The 13,538-nt window shown below is 34.8% G+C and overlaps 1 protein-coding gene across 1 annotated transcript in view; it reads right to left on the reverse strand.

Moving 5' to 3' along the window:
- Positions 1-13,538, reverse strand: part of LOC149276246 (leucine zipper protein 2-like) — a 115,299-nt gene that overhangs the window by 13,073 nt on the left and 88,688 nt on the right. The window contains exons 11-12 of the mRNA XM_089503814.1: positions 11,688-11,762; positions 8,967-9,064 (exon numbers count right to left, since the gene is read on the reverse strand). Of these exons, the coding sequence (XP_089359940.1) occupies positions 8,967-9,064; positions 11,688-11,762 (173 nt within the window). The remainder of the gene's footprint in view (positions 1-8,966; positions 9,065-11,687; positions 11,763-13,538) is intronic.

Consider the following 13,538-nt stretch of genomic DNA (forward strand, 5'->3'; position numbering starts at 1 on the left):
TAAGGACAAACAATTAGGCTATTTACATTCCCAAATGTATGACAAATCTGCTTTAAGCTTTAACATACCTGTCATTTAATTATTTCTATAACTCTGCAGGTTTATCCTATGACAAGTTATTAACAAGTGGTCCAGGTAAAAATACTTCTGAAAAGTGTTGACACAAGTAGCATTTCACACACATACTGCTAGAAGTCCAGAGTTCAGAATAGTAGGTGTGCAGGGCTGGCCCTGCCATGGAGCAGAGTAGGGCAATTGTCCCAGGCGGCCCCAAGTGCCTTTTTTTGAAGCAGAGGAGAGAGAGGAGCGCCAAGTGGTTTTTCAATGCTGAGCGCCGGAATATGACGTGGCAGAGCAAGGAGACTCACTGCAGGACTGCTGGAAGGTAAGTGAAGTACAAAGGGGGGAGGTAGGGTAGATAATGAAAAGGTAGGAAAAGGAAGGTTAGATAATGAGCAGTGGCGTCGGCAGGGGGGGGGCTTATTTCAAACTAAGCCCCAGGCGGCACTATGTCTTGGGTCGGCCCTGTAGGTGAGACTGGTAAAAATAAAATATTCTGTTATATTTTTATAGACAGCCCTGGAAACATATAGGCAAAAGGGAAGCATGACTAGGATAGACAGTGCTAACACAAAGAGTTAACAATATTGGTTACTGTGCGCTAGAGAAAGTTTGCCCGGTCATCTATATGTCACTGGATCTGAGGAGGGGTATATCTGCTCTGGAGGGGTCTGATGAGTAAGTTCCTTTGCTGAAGATAATACAGAACAATTATATAATTGGCAGGTTGGTTGTTTGTCACAACAGTCGAGTGGATAATGGTTGAGATCTGGACTGATTTTAAGACATGGTGTTGAGTTTAGGGTGATGCCATTATAACAGCTAACAAGCAGGTGAAGATAATCGGTTGGTCTGGTAATGATGGTCCCTCTGAACAGGTGACCATTGGAGATATTAGCGAGTGGTTCTATCAGTGTCCAGAATTCAGTGGTTAAATGGTTAATACAAAGCCAGTGATAATTATGGTATGATCTCTGTTTACGATTATGCAAATAATGTTTGTTTGTGTTTATCCACTCATATTACCTAAGGTTATCTTGTTTCATTTCTGTTTAATAAAAGCTGTGGCCTTCTTAATCCAAATATCTTGCGTTGTGTGTTTATTCGCGGTGGCAGGACGTGGGAGAAGAACTCGGCTATGCCTCAGTCATGTTACAGACTGAAGAGTGAGAAATAAGTCTCATGAATTATTTATGAAAAACTTATGTTGATGAAATTTCTTAAGTATGTAAAGCTTATATTTGGAAGCACCGGATAAAACTCCTGGTCTATGAAAAGCAAACACAGTATTTGTAATCCTATATCAAGCTTATCATCAGCAAATACACATTCCATTTCCATATGTTTACTTATAACACAGGTAAATACTAACACTATATCCACATCCAAGACAGTATTGTGATTTATAAGAACCCTAAGAAGTTGTTCCAGCTGGTATCACTAGATTTAGTCATAACGTGCGACATTGGGGAATTTCTTGCACATGTCTCCACTTATCATACGCACTAACAAAAATGAAACCATGCATTGGCATTTTAATCTTGTAGATGACGCTTAAGAGGCATCTAATCGCAAAGACAACAATTTATATTCTGAAATTCTGGAATTTTGGCAAAGAGATATCAGTAATTTTCCCACAATACATTAATGTGCAGCGTCCTACTTTTCGTTTTCTTATTGTTTTCTACATATTAATATTATTATTATTATTATTATTATTTTATTTTGCTCATGTTTTTTATATACAAATCTTTTACTTCTTTTTTTGGATATAGGCATATAGAGATCTTACCTGGTACTTTTCTTAAATCAAAATACATATATAGAATAAGAAGGTTAAGTTTAGCTTTAAAATGTATTTCTATAGACTCAAATGGAATTTGTTACTTCTCAAAATCCTACATTTTACATCACAGTCCAGAGCATTGAATAACCCTATGTAAAAGTGTTTACAGATTAAAATATTATTATTTTTTAATAATATTAAAAAAGTATCTTATGTGCATATTGTGAAGCCAGGTCCTTTTTCAGGATCTCCATGATAATATTCCTCCTCTTCTTCATGAAATTTGTGTGTATGGAGGGGTAACTTAGTTAGCATGTCTGATTAATTTTATATGCTATGTATGATATATTTAATATGCATAATGAACATTTAGTCTGCGGACTTGATGCTCATAAAATCTGGTTGGGTCATTCATTGAGCACTTGGCTTTAGGTGAGAGTCAACCATTGGACTGTCCCCATACCTCAAAGTATGATATAAGTTATATAAGGTTGGGGACATATATATATATATATATATATATATATACAGTATAGTATTGTTATCTGTTGGTAAATGAAAGCTGATGATCATGCAAGGTATAGTTCACTAATAACTAGAAAGCTTTCTGTAATTGTAGATTTTTATTTTATAACGTTAGTAAAAAGATCTCTAAGAAGCAGGACTTATGTCTTTTTTTGAAATGACAATCACATGAAAATAGAAAACTTTTCAGTTGATATGATTAAAATAATGGGCCCCTAGCCTCTTGCTTTAATGAACAATCTATTTAATTCTTTTTTTGTAATTGCGTGCTAAACATATGACAGCGCTTTGTCTTCATTTGTGTCACTTTTAGTAATGATCTGTCATTTATCGAGTTCCATTATGGCAAAATGATTGTGCTCTTTCACTTGTGTAATTAGCTTTAAGACTATTAATTCTGAATACATATTCAAAAGTTCAATATTATGTTTTTTTGTTACTTTATGCCAAATCAAATAATAGATAATGTTAATATGTAAACATAAGAAATGGATGATTATTGTAGAGCAGCTGAATTAAACATGTAACATGCAAAAATGATTACAGTTGATATCAGTATTTTTCAGGCATGGTCCATTATACTTTATATTATGTGTTAATTCACAGCTTCAAAAATTAACCATAATATCAAATTTAGACATAGAACTCACAGTAGTAAAAAAACATAATTCCATCTCAACAGCTTCATTGTCACCTCCCCAAAAATGAAATTACATATAAGTTCTCTTTTGTGGTCTCCTTTAAAATATAAATATTCTAATATTCAAACAAAAGGTTAATAAGGTTGTAAAAGATTCAAAGTATGAATTGTTACAAAAAAACATTGTCTGATTCACATCCTTACACAAATCCATCCATTCATTAAGCCATTACTATTATTTTTTTTTACCCATCTTTTACTGCTATCAAGCATGATAGCCTTACTTTACTAAACTATTGCCATAGAGCTGAACCTCAGCTCATTCCTACAGATAATCTTTTCCACTTTTATTGTCAATCAGCCAGTGGTTTTAGTCCCAAGGAAACCCATTGGCTTTATTCCCTTTCTCCTTTCTACTGGTAGAGAGCAGACCATCCATCCATCCATAGAAAAAAACCTTGCTTCTTGACTGCTTGTCTTCTTGCCGCCTCTCTCCCAAACTGCCGTCATATATTGCCATTGCCAATGACAACGAGTCTGTTAAGGAGGTCTATTTCTGGCTTGTTTTATAAAAAAATAATGTGGAATAAACTAATATGGAACTTACATTTTCTCGCCTTTAATATTTTATTAATTATAGTGTTTAGAGCTAGTAAAAAAAATATTACACTTTTCTATTTGTTGCAATTCCCTGTTGATGATTACTCCAAAATGACTATAAAAGCGCTAAAATGGTTTACTCTTTTCTTTTTAAAGAACTTTCGTGTTCTTGAACAGCGGATTAAATTATTTAGACCATATAGTATAACCGCCCTTAATAAAATGTTTTATTGAGATAAAATATTATTTTTAATGTAGCAATGTTCATGATGTTAGTTGTGCAACATATAAAACTATCTAATATTATTAATATATATTTTAATGCTAATGCTATTTGGGGAGATCTGGGGGTCTTTGCGTTGAGGAAGAACCTGCCCCAAGAGTTGTTTTACTTTGATTAAATGACTGCTTTAAATTTTTAATTTGCACTTTCCAGAAAGTTAGCTATATAAAATTAATGAGCAAGTTGACATCAATAATGATTTAATGCATTCGGTATGTTTGTATTTACTCAATAATGGATTTTACGTCAAATGTGTCTTCCGCGTGCTCTGCTGAATTTAACATTTTTAGGACTAAATTAAATGTTATAAATGTATTTAAATGTCTATCAATTGTTCGATTACTGGTATTTCAAATGCTTTAACTTTCTACCATAAATTTCGTTCAGGGTTGTGAACATTAAAAAGGTATTGTAGAACTGCTTACAGAACAAGAAGGTAGTCTAGTAGAGGGAGAACATCTATCCACAAAGCACGCAAAAAAGAGAGAAATAGCAGTACGCGTACCTTTACACTGGTTCATTAAACTCAACCTGAAAAGCTAAACTGATCTATTCCATTGCAGCTGTTATAACTTCACATTAAAGAAATGGCACCCATGCTTCTGAGTACTGCTACGGGCAGATGTTTCATCGGATAGACAGCAGTGTCTTATGGGCAGCCTGGGGCGTTAAAGCTGGTGATCACTTAGTATAAAACATGGACTGTGCAAATGGTAAGTAAGTGGTTCACACAATGTATTTAAAACGAAGAATTTAAAATCCCAAGCCTTGGCTCTCTGGCAGATGAATAGTGGCTCGGTGTCTAAACAAATCAAATGATTGTTGGCAAAACGTCAGAATAGTTTTCTTCTTGATTTTTTTTCCCCCTGCCTATCAATTTTATTTCTCATTAAAATGTTATAGTCTACACAAAGAAATGTAACATAAAAAATAATCAATAGTGCACAGGTGCTTTTAACTATAATCAAATGCAGGTGCAGATAGTCTTCGTTTGCTTTTATGGATAGAGATGTGAATGTAAATTAATGGCATAAAGAACAGCCCCGGAGAGAAAACATTGGACGCCAGGCAGCCCACCCTTTGTATCTATGCAAATAGGGCATTAAGGGGCTGTGTAAGGTGGGTGCCCCTTGGAGGGGCAGGATGCAGGGGACCAGAAGGCACCCTCCCCATTATTTAGTGTTGTTCTATGTTTGGTGTGGTTGGTCTCTGGCATGGGTTTTCCACCCATAGAGGTGATTGGACTTGTGGTGCACAACCCTCCAGGTTATGTGCAGGACGCTTCTGGGGATGGTGCCCTTAAGATTTTGTTTGGTGGATAGGGGACGGCAGGAGCACGACAGGGATGAAATTGATATGCCTATGCCATGCTGTGGTGGTGTTACAGTTAAATGGGTTGTATGGTTGGTAAATACATGGGTTGGCTCAGCTCCAGCTCGTGTAATGGTTGGTTAAAAATGAATATGTTTTAGTAATTTTGCATACATTTGCACAATAAGGTTAACTGTTTTTTAGATCTGTCCTAGAGCTACAGCTATGTTGTTGAAGATCCTCGCTGCAGAGAATGGAGAAAGCTGCCCCCTAGAGGTCGCCAGGAGACATTGCTACAGATGAAGTTAAATGTAGTGCACGGGTGCAGCAAGGGCAGAAGAGACACACTGGCATAGAGCAGAAGAACCAGAACCCAATGGCGGTCAGGACCCTCCTATCCATCTAATTAGGATATTGCTTAATGAATATACATGAGCATCTTCCGATGCTAGCAGGGGCGCCCCTGTCTGTAGAAAGGGTTGCTGGCTTAAGCTCTACTTCAGTCAGGTGGCTTCTTGTGATTTACTGTGGACCCATTGTGGTCTTAATAATATTGACTGTGCCTCCAAAGGTTTCAGTGGATTGGTTTAGGCTTTTTTTTCATGCATTTATGGGGGTTTGACTTACTTAAGAGTAGTTTCCTTTTTTTTCTCCGCTTTTTTATACAATTGTTTTACTTTTTCTTGCCACATGCATTAGTATGCATGTCTCTGTTGTGAGATTGGGTACACTGCACGTAAAAATAAAGTTGATCTTGAATTGTTGCAACAAACACTTGAAGGTAACCTTTTTTGGGTAGGGGTCCTGACAGACATTCACGATATCTGGGGTCACAGTATCTGAAGCATAACGCCACTTGTTCTGTATAATATGTTTTCATCTTCTTCTTTGCCAAATAGGAAATCAAAACAATGATGTACATTACTACCAAGCGTATGTGATGATGATTATTATGTATTGTTTAATATGGCACCATCATATTCTGTAGCACTGTACAATGGTTCGTAATGATTGTATTATATCACTCAATAATTGCTTTATGGCCATTTTTACAACTCATTTCTCTTCAGCCTACATATATATGTATGTTCCAATAGCTAAATGAAAATCTAATTAAACAAACATAAGCACATATTTTTGCCATGCAAATATTAATGCATATTACAAAGATACAATTTCAGGTTTCAGTAGCATGTTTTATTTTTTATTTACATGTCTGATTTCGTGGGTTTTACTGGTTTGTTGCAGAAGTATTGCAGAAGTTTAAAATCCCATTACCAATTAAATTGTTTGATCAGAAATATGTTTTTATGATAATATTTATGGAGCAGTTAATCAAAAACCCAATTTTCCACTATGTACCTGATGTTTTCCTCACCCTGATTGGGTGTTCATTATATATAATCAAATATTGGTGTAATTTACTTTGACATTTTTACAAAAGCCATATTCTGTGGGAAATATGAAATATGTGTCCTAATTTCTGCTTTCATGATGGTTTGGTATAACGAAAGGTTAAAATTAATATACAGTTGTAAAGTATGTTTTAACCCATTTCATGTATTTTTTATAATTGTCAGGTAGAAAGACATGTACAATTGTTCTGAAATATTCAAAATAATAAAAAAATAAACCTAATAAATTAAAATGTTAAATTAAAAGTATGGAAAAGAACAATTTACTAACCACTGTCCGATACCTTATCAATATGTAGTAAAATTAAGTTGAGTGTAAACTACTAATTAAAAAAATATATAAATTTAATAAAAACCTACAAAAATGAGTACAAAATAAAAATATAAACATATTTATTTAAGGGAACAGTACGTATCATCATGGAAATAATAATCAGGTATATTTTGTGTTTGTGTTAGTAATCAAAGTATATGTAATGTTTCAGACACGTGTGAAGTTTTTAATCCAGAAATTATGTAAGGTTATGCTAATAAAAATCTGATTTTTTATTTGTTTGTTCTGGCAGATACTAAAAATAAGACAGTCATTTCCAAAATGGGTTTTACAAAACAAACATCCCCTTATAGATTCAACTCTTTCCATATGGAAAAAGTGGTTTGATGTGTTCACCAATGCACTAAATGAAACAAATGCTATAAAAAACAAGGTCAACAATTTTTGTTTTTAAAAAAATGTACCAGTTATTGCTGAAAATATGTTAGTGAAGTGTTTAACTACAGAGTTTTGACTTTTTTTGCAACTCTGTTATTCTGACATGTATGACTCTCAATACGCTAATATATTCACCTCCAAAATAGATACCTGTAAGGTAGAAATAACCAAAGCGATTCTTGCTTTTAAGATTAGTTTTTTCCAAGAAAATTGCTGAAATAAATCTATTGATGCAAATTAACTTTGATTGCAGAAAATTGCCCTACAGAAAACTGGCAAAAGTACAATGCAATTATCAAGAATTATTTGTTCACATAGTGGTGACTGTGTATATTTTGCATTTTTGATCCCACCTCTTTACTGCAAATTGAATATTTATAAAGGAACATTTTCAACGATGCGGGAATAGCAAAAGTCTGACCAAATTGTGTTAATTTGTATGTATAGATGATTTCTAGTCCATAACTGTTAAAAAGGTATTTCTATGATATAGTCCATCTAATGCATGTAATCTGGTTTTCAGTACGGTATAGATTGGCAGAGGGATCTATGGCTACCCTGGAAGGACAACTTAGTTTATATTCATTTAATTTGCCTATAAGATGTGATGTCATCTAATCTATTTTGTAATTTGTGCAACTGGACCTTAGATCACAAGAATCAGTTATTACATTTAAGGTCAGGACATATTATGTCATTATAAAAATAAAAGTTAACTGGATATTAGATCTTGTGTGGTTACATTTCATACTAAATTTATTTTGGGCTGCTATAGGTCAAGATTGCAAAATCTGTTTAGATGATGTAATGCACAATAAATATGTCTCACCCTGTGAAACATTCAAATAACAGTTTAGTCCCCAAAATTATTTTTTGACTTATAAATACATATTGGAGTAAATTTTGCATGGACACCAATAAATTTTACTGCATTTGCATTGGTGCATTCATTCTTTCTGGACTTTCTTTAGTTACTGTCTCATTCTCTCGCTCCCTTATGGCAACCTCTACTGAAAGCAGGAAGCGTACATTAGTATGAAATGAATAGTAGCAGTAGTAGGAATGTCCATTCTAAGACTCAGCTTGGATGCAGAAAAATAATGCACTTTGTAGGCATTCTTTCGTAGGCATCTGAAAATGTTGTGCATTATGAAAGAACAACACTTCAGCTTGTAAAGCAAGTTTCCATTAAGCAGAATAACTTCTGAACAAAGAATGCTTTATGTCCGAATAATGGACATTTGAAGAAGAAATACACTGAAATAAGTTATCTTGATAGTGACCAAATGTAGAAAACAAATAAATTTATTATAGCCAAAAAAAACCCATAAAACAATCTAGTGTCACGTGTCAAAAGTAGCCACTATCTTACAAAGCATTTCATCATACACCCATGTTTTTCATTTAATTATTGCTAAAAACCTATTAACAAATCTATTTTCATCTGAATTTATTTTGGAGACTAATTTACAAACATTCATAATTTAGTGAAAATGAAGGAAAAATAGAAAACAAACCCAAAACAATACAAATACCATGCTTTAGAAACGTAGCACATCTTCATGCTTTTTGGACTCAAAAGAAACTGAAGATGCCTGCAAACTTTAAAGTTTTTTTTTAACAATTCCTTTTACAGTGACTTTTCCGTAATATTCTCATTTCCATTGTTATTTCTTTGTTCATTTGTTGTCTTTATATCTTCAGGTTTTATCCACGGTGGCCCATGAAGTTGCTGCCAAGATAAATAAAGAATAGTAAACATCCCCTGCATTCTCCCTTAGCAAAGATGGTTTCATATTTTCTTTTGAAATCAATATATATATATTGATACCACTATATCACCGCAGCTCTTACAAGGAATATATGTTTGCTCTAAGTTTTAGTAATTAATTTAAGCATGGCTTCTGTATCCAATGGACAATAAGATCAACATATAGAGACCAGCATCAGCAGGGAATCACCACGTTAGCCCAAGTATTTAACTAGCCCAATTTATTGTACAAAACTCAATATATCGCCCCAATTGTATAGGTTATGCAAACAATGATAACGGTGCAATACAGGGTAATTTAGCTCAGTTAAGTTTTTTACAATGCTACAAGGCTATCATAAGGCTTGACATGGAGACTATGGGGCAAATCTCATAAAATAATTCTGGAGCTAGTTTGTGGCTAACAATGTACCTCTCCTCTAATACTTCAATACAAATTGAAATGAGAAACAAAATATTGATTGAACTTAAGATGATTAACACATCTGTTATACCAAAATGTGAATTGCACCAAAAAAAATAAATTCAATGACCTTTGACTCCTACTCCATCAAGAAATGTAATCTTCTAAAATTTCCCCCCGGTCACAAGTGTCTTCTGTCTAGATTTGGTGCATTATTAGTAATGTTCTTGTCATATAACTACAGATTTATTCAGGATGCCAGAGTAAAAAATACAAATGAAAGTCATAATATGAAATACTCTATTCAGTCGTCAGTGGAATAATAATTCAGCATGTTGTATGCACGCTGGAACAGGGAATGTCAAGATATTTGGTTTAGCTATATTTAAAGGAAATGTGGTTTTTACAAGTTAAGTTTAATTTTACATTTTCTGTTTACACCTGCTTTATGTTTACCAGATGGTATTTACTAGACTTGTGCAAACCAAATTTGCCAATGTCGTCAATTCGTACAAATGCCAAAAAACGAGGCGAGACCCCCAATGTAACAAAAGAAAATTCAAAGCTCCTTGCTCTGTTTTTGTTTGTTTCGTTTGGGGTCCCTCTTTGTTTTTGGACATTCGTATGAACTGGTGAAATTGGCAAATTGTTTTTTTTCACTCACACTACTATCACATTCTCACCCACTGTATCTCACATTCTCATTCACGTTGTCAGAAACTGAGTCCATACAAACAACTGTAATGACCCAGAGCGCCCAAAGATGGAGTTCAGGAGTTATTGCACAGTAGCAGAGTTGGGCAGGGCCTGGTGCAGGGCGACTGCACTATCCCAGGTGGGTATCTAGGGTTGCGCAGCCACATACCAGCACCCTGACATAGCAGCGGATGTTGTCCAGAACAGAGCAGAACTTGGAGATATCCTGCAGGCACTCTGGAGCAGGCATGAGACATAGCACTATAATCATGTGCATGATGCTGCAGGCTGGGAGTAGGAAAGCAAGCAAGGGGGACAGAGCAAGGAGCACAACAGACAAGGCATACATAAATACAGGACTAGCCTAGGACTATGTGATAATAATTGGAGATTCCGTCACATCTTATGGCCATAGTACGCTTAGCCCCCCACTACGCCAAAGTACTCCAATTTTTGGTGCATCCTAACGCTAAGCCCTGCCCACAGAGGTACTAAACAAACTAAACATGAAATCTAAACACATATCAGAGAGACATACCTTTAGACTGCTGACTGAGACAAACAGAACACACGGGTGGGGCACACCTTATAATGGAAACAGAGCTGAAGCAAAGAGCAAGACTGGAATCAAGGAATCAGAGGTTCTGGACAGAAGATACGGAAATCCAGAAATGGACCACATTAAGACAGGGAAACAAAAGACATGCAGCTCCGCAGCCTGGATAGGGCCTGACACACATTCTCTTACATTCCTATTCACTCTGTATCATGCGATTTCTGGATGTCTCCTTGCCTTGCAGTTCCACTTCTTCTTTTGCATCTTCTTGTTCTTCTGTCTTTTTTCTTCATCTGCTTGTCTCTGGACATGGCCTCCTGGTGAACTTCCACAAAATGGTGGTGCCTCCAGGCACACACTCTCACCCGATTGGAGGAACTGGGCAGAGGGTATGACCGATGGCTCCACAATTTTACGGAAGTTCACCGGGAGGCCAAAATAATTAAGACAAATGGACCAAAAGGGAAAGTAAAAAAAAAATTCTAAATTGTTTTGGTCTATTTGCACAAGTCTAGTATTTACTAACATGATTATAAGCCCTTATTGGTGGATCCTAAACTTTTTGTGTTATGAAGTTGTTTTATAAAAAATGCAGAAAACAGGAAGAAAGATATATTTAATGGATACCCAGTTGGCCTCAGAATACAAATCACAAAGGAACCAATGGTACATTTACCATGTACCATCTTCATTGATAATATTTATGGGACGAAATAAACATCTATCCACATAAGCAAAGATACTGCACCAGATACAACATAGCATTTAAAATTAGAATACCTGGAACTTCCCATGGTAGTCTACTCAAAGCACTTCTGGAGAAGTGGCTTCATGACAAAATGCCACTACCATCCCGGGAGAAAGAGAAAATGTTGAACCTGGAAAGTTCCCCAGTATAGACATAAGCAAGACTATCATGCATAAGATACCTGGACACTTGGTTCCAATTTCACATTCTGATTTACCGTTGAGTTGTTGTGATGTATCCTACATATTTCTCCAGCCTAAAAAGGGATATAAAGATATTAGTAAAGTGTTAGCAAATAACTAAATGCACACTAAGCTCAAACCTCAAACACCAAACAGAATTTGTAAGTAGAACATCATTCCAGAAGAAGACTAATACAGCATGATAATTAAAAATGCATTACGTAGATAAGAGGCAAAAGTGGCATTTAAAACCTGAACGGACAATTCCTAGTTCATAGATACCAAGCAGATGTATGAGTTACGAATGTTCTATTTCTGCTATAGTTTAAAGACATAGTTCACTTTTCAAATATCAAGTTTTTTCACCTTTGGATTCAATCTGATTGGAAAGATTGAATGAGTAAACATTAAAACATTCTCGTGTAGGAGAGCAGAAACTTCATAATTTCTTTGGTTCCCATTGTAATTAATGTGGTTGCATTTAAAAGTGCAGTTTTTATGTGATGTTTCATAAAAAAAAGAACATGTCTAGTTTTTGCAAAATAGAATATTTTCAGGAAGCTGCATATTAACAATTTGTATGTGTTCTATCTCTGTCTTGTAGATTGGGTTACGATAACAAGCGTTCCTAATCAAGCCATCTGAATGACCAACAACCTCTACAGATCATCCTCGATCAACTCAAGAGCAAGGCCTTTTTCTCCTTTTACTGACTCTATTGTAAAAATATTTATTTTCAATTTTCAATCTATAGATTAAAAGACATATGGCTACTGCCATGGAATACTGATTTTCATGAGCCAGAAAACAGTTTTTTCCATAATTATACTTTAAGTTTAAGATGTATAGATCCATCTATGCGCGGCCATTTTGATTTATAGCTTTCAACTTTTTAAGAAGTACAAACAATATGCATATTTTTAATTATTTATTAAATTATTTATAAAAAAACCCAAAATATTTGTGAGGGACACATTTAGGTGCAGGGTTTACTTAAATTCCAGCCAGTGGTGCAATGTTGTATCACGTATTAATGACTTTTCCTTATCAGTAAATAAAAATATTCTTGCCCATTTGGATGAAGGACTATCCATGATAAAAAGTAGAATATATATTTGTTTTAGCCGTTGACATGTCATATCTGATAACAAAGCAGATTAATATACATGTATATTTCATCTAATGGGAAGGCCATTTGCCTATTGTGGCATGTCACTCACTTAAATGTCTTTTCCACATGGTAAACCACATTTGCAATTTATTTTTATCTTTATAAATATGCTTCTGTTTATTACATGCAGTAAATCTCACTTAGGGTTTGAAAACTGCAGCTACTCTGACAAATATGGATGATAGCGGAGTATAAACTATTACTATTTTGTTTTGCCTGTTCAATTTTATGTTGATGTTTGATAAATGTGTTTAAAAGTACATTACAGAAATAAACTACTATTTGAAAGGATTGCTTTTATTATTAATGTAACAATTAGATAATCAGTAGATTTTCTTTAAGAAGTAAAATTATTGCCAATGACAGTTGATCCAGATAAAGACCGCTTGTCTATGTAACGATATTATGTACTGTACATGCAAACCCAGAAGCACCTCTTCTTTATTTCATTTTATATGCCCATATTTCATTTTTGGATTGTCTCACAGTGCAATTATGCCCCCAGTGGCCAGGTAGAAGCATTACACTTTATTATGCACTTTACGTGCACAAATCAGCAAAATGCATAATACAACTTGCTACTTTAAGCTATCTGAGTTTGCAGATTTGCTTCAGAGAAAAGGTTGCTCGATTGTTGCTATTGTGCCACTGGCTCATTACATGATGACACGAAGACCAT

Source organism: Sceloporus occidentalis, unplaced genomic scaffold (genome assembly GCF_023333645.1).
Source record: "Sceloporus occidentalis isolate IW3139 unplaced genomic scaffold, rSceOcc1.0.p SCAF_243, whole genome shotgun sequence".
Classification (NCBI taxonomy): domain Eukaryota; kingdom Metazoa; phylum Chordata; class Lepidosauria; order Squamata; family Phrynosomatidae; genus Sceloporus; species Sceloporus occidentalis.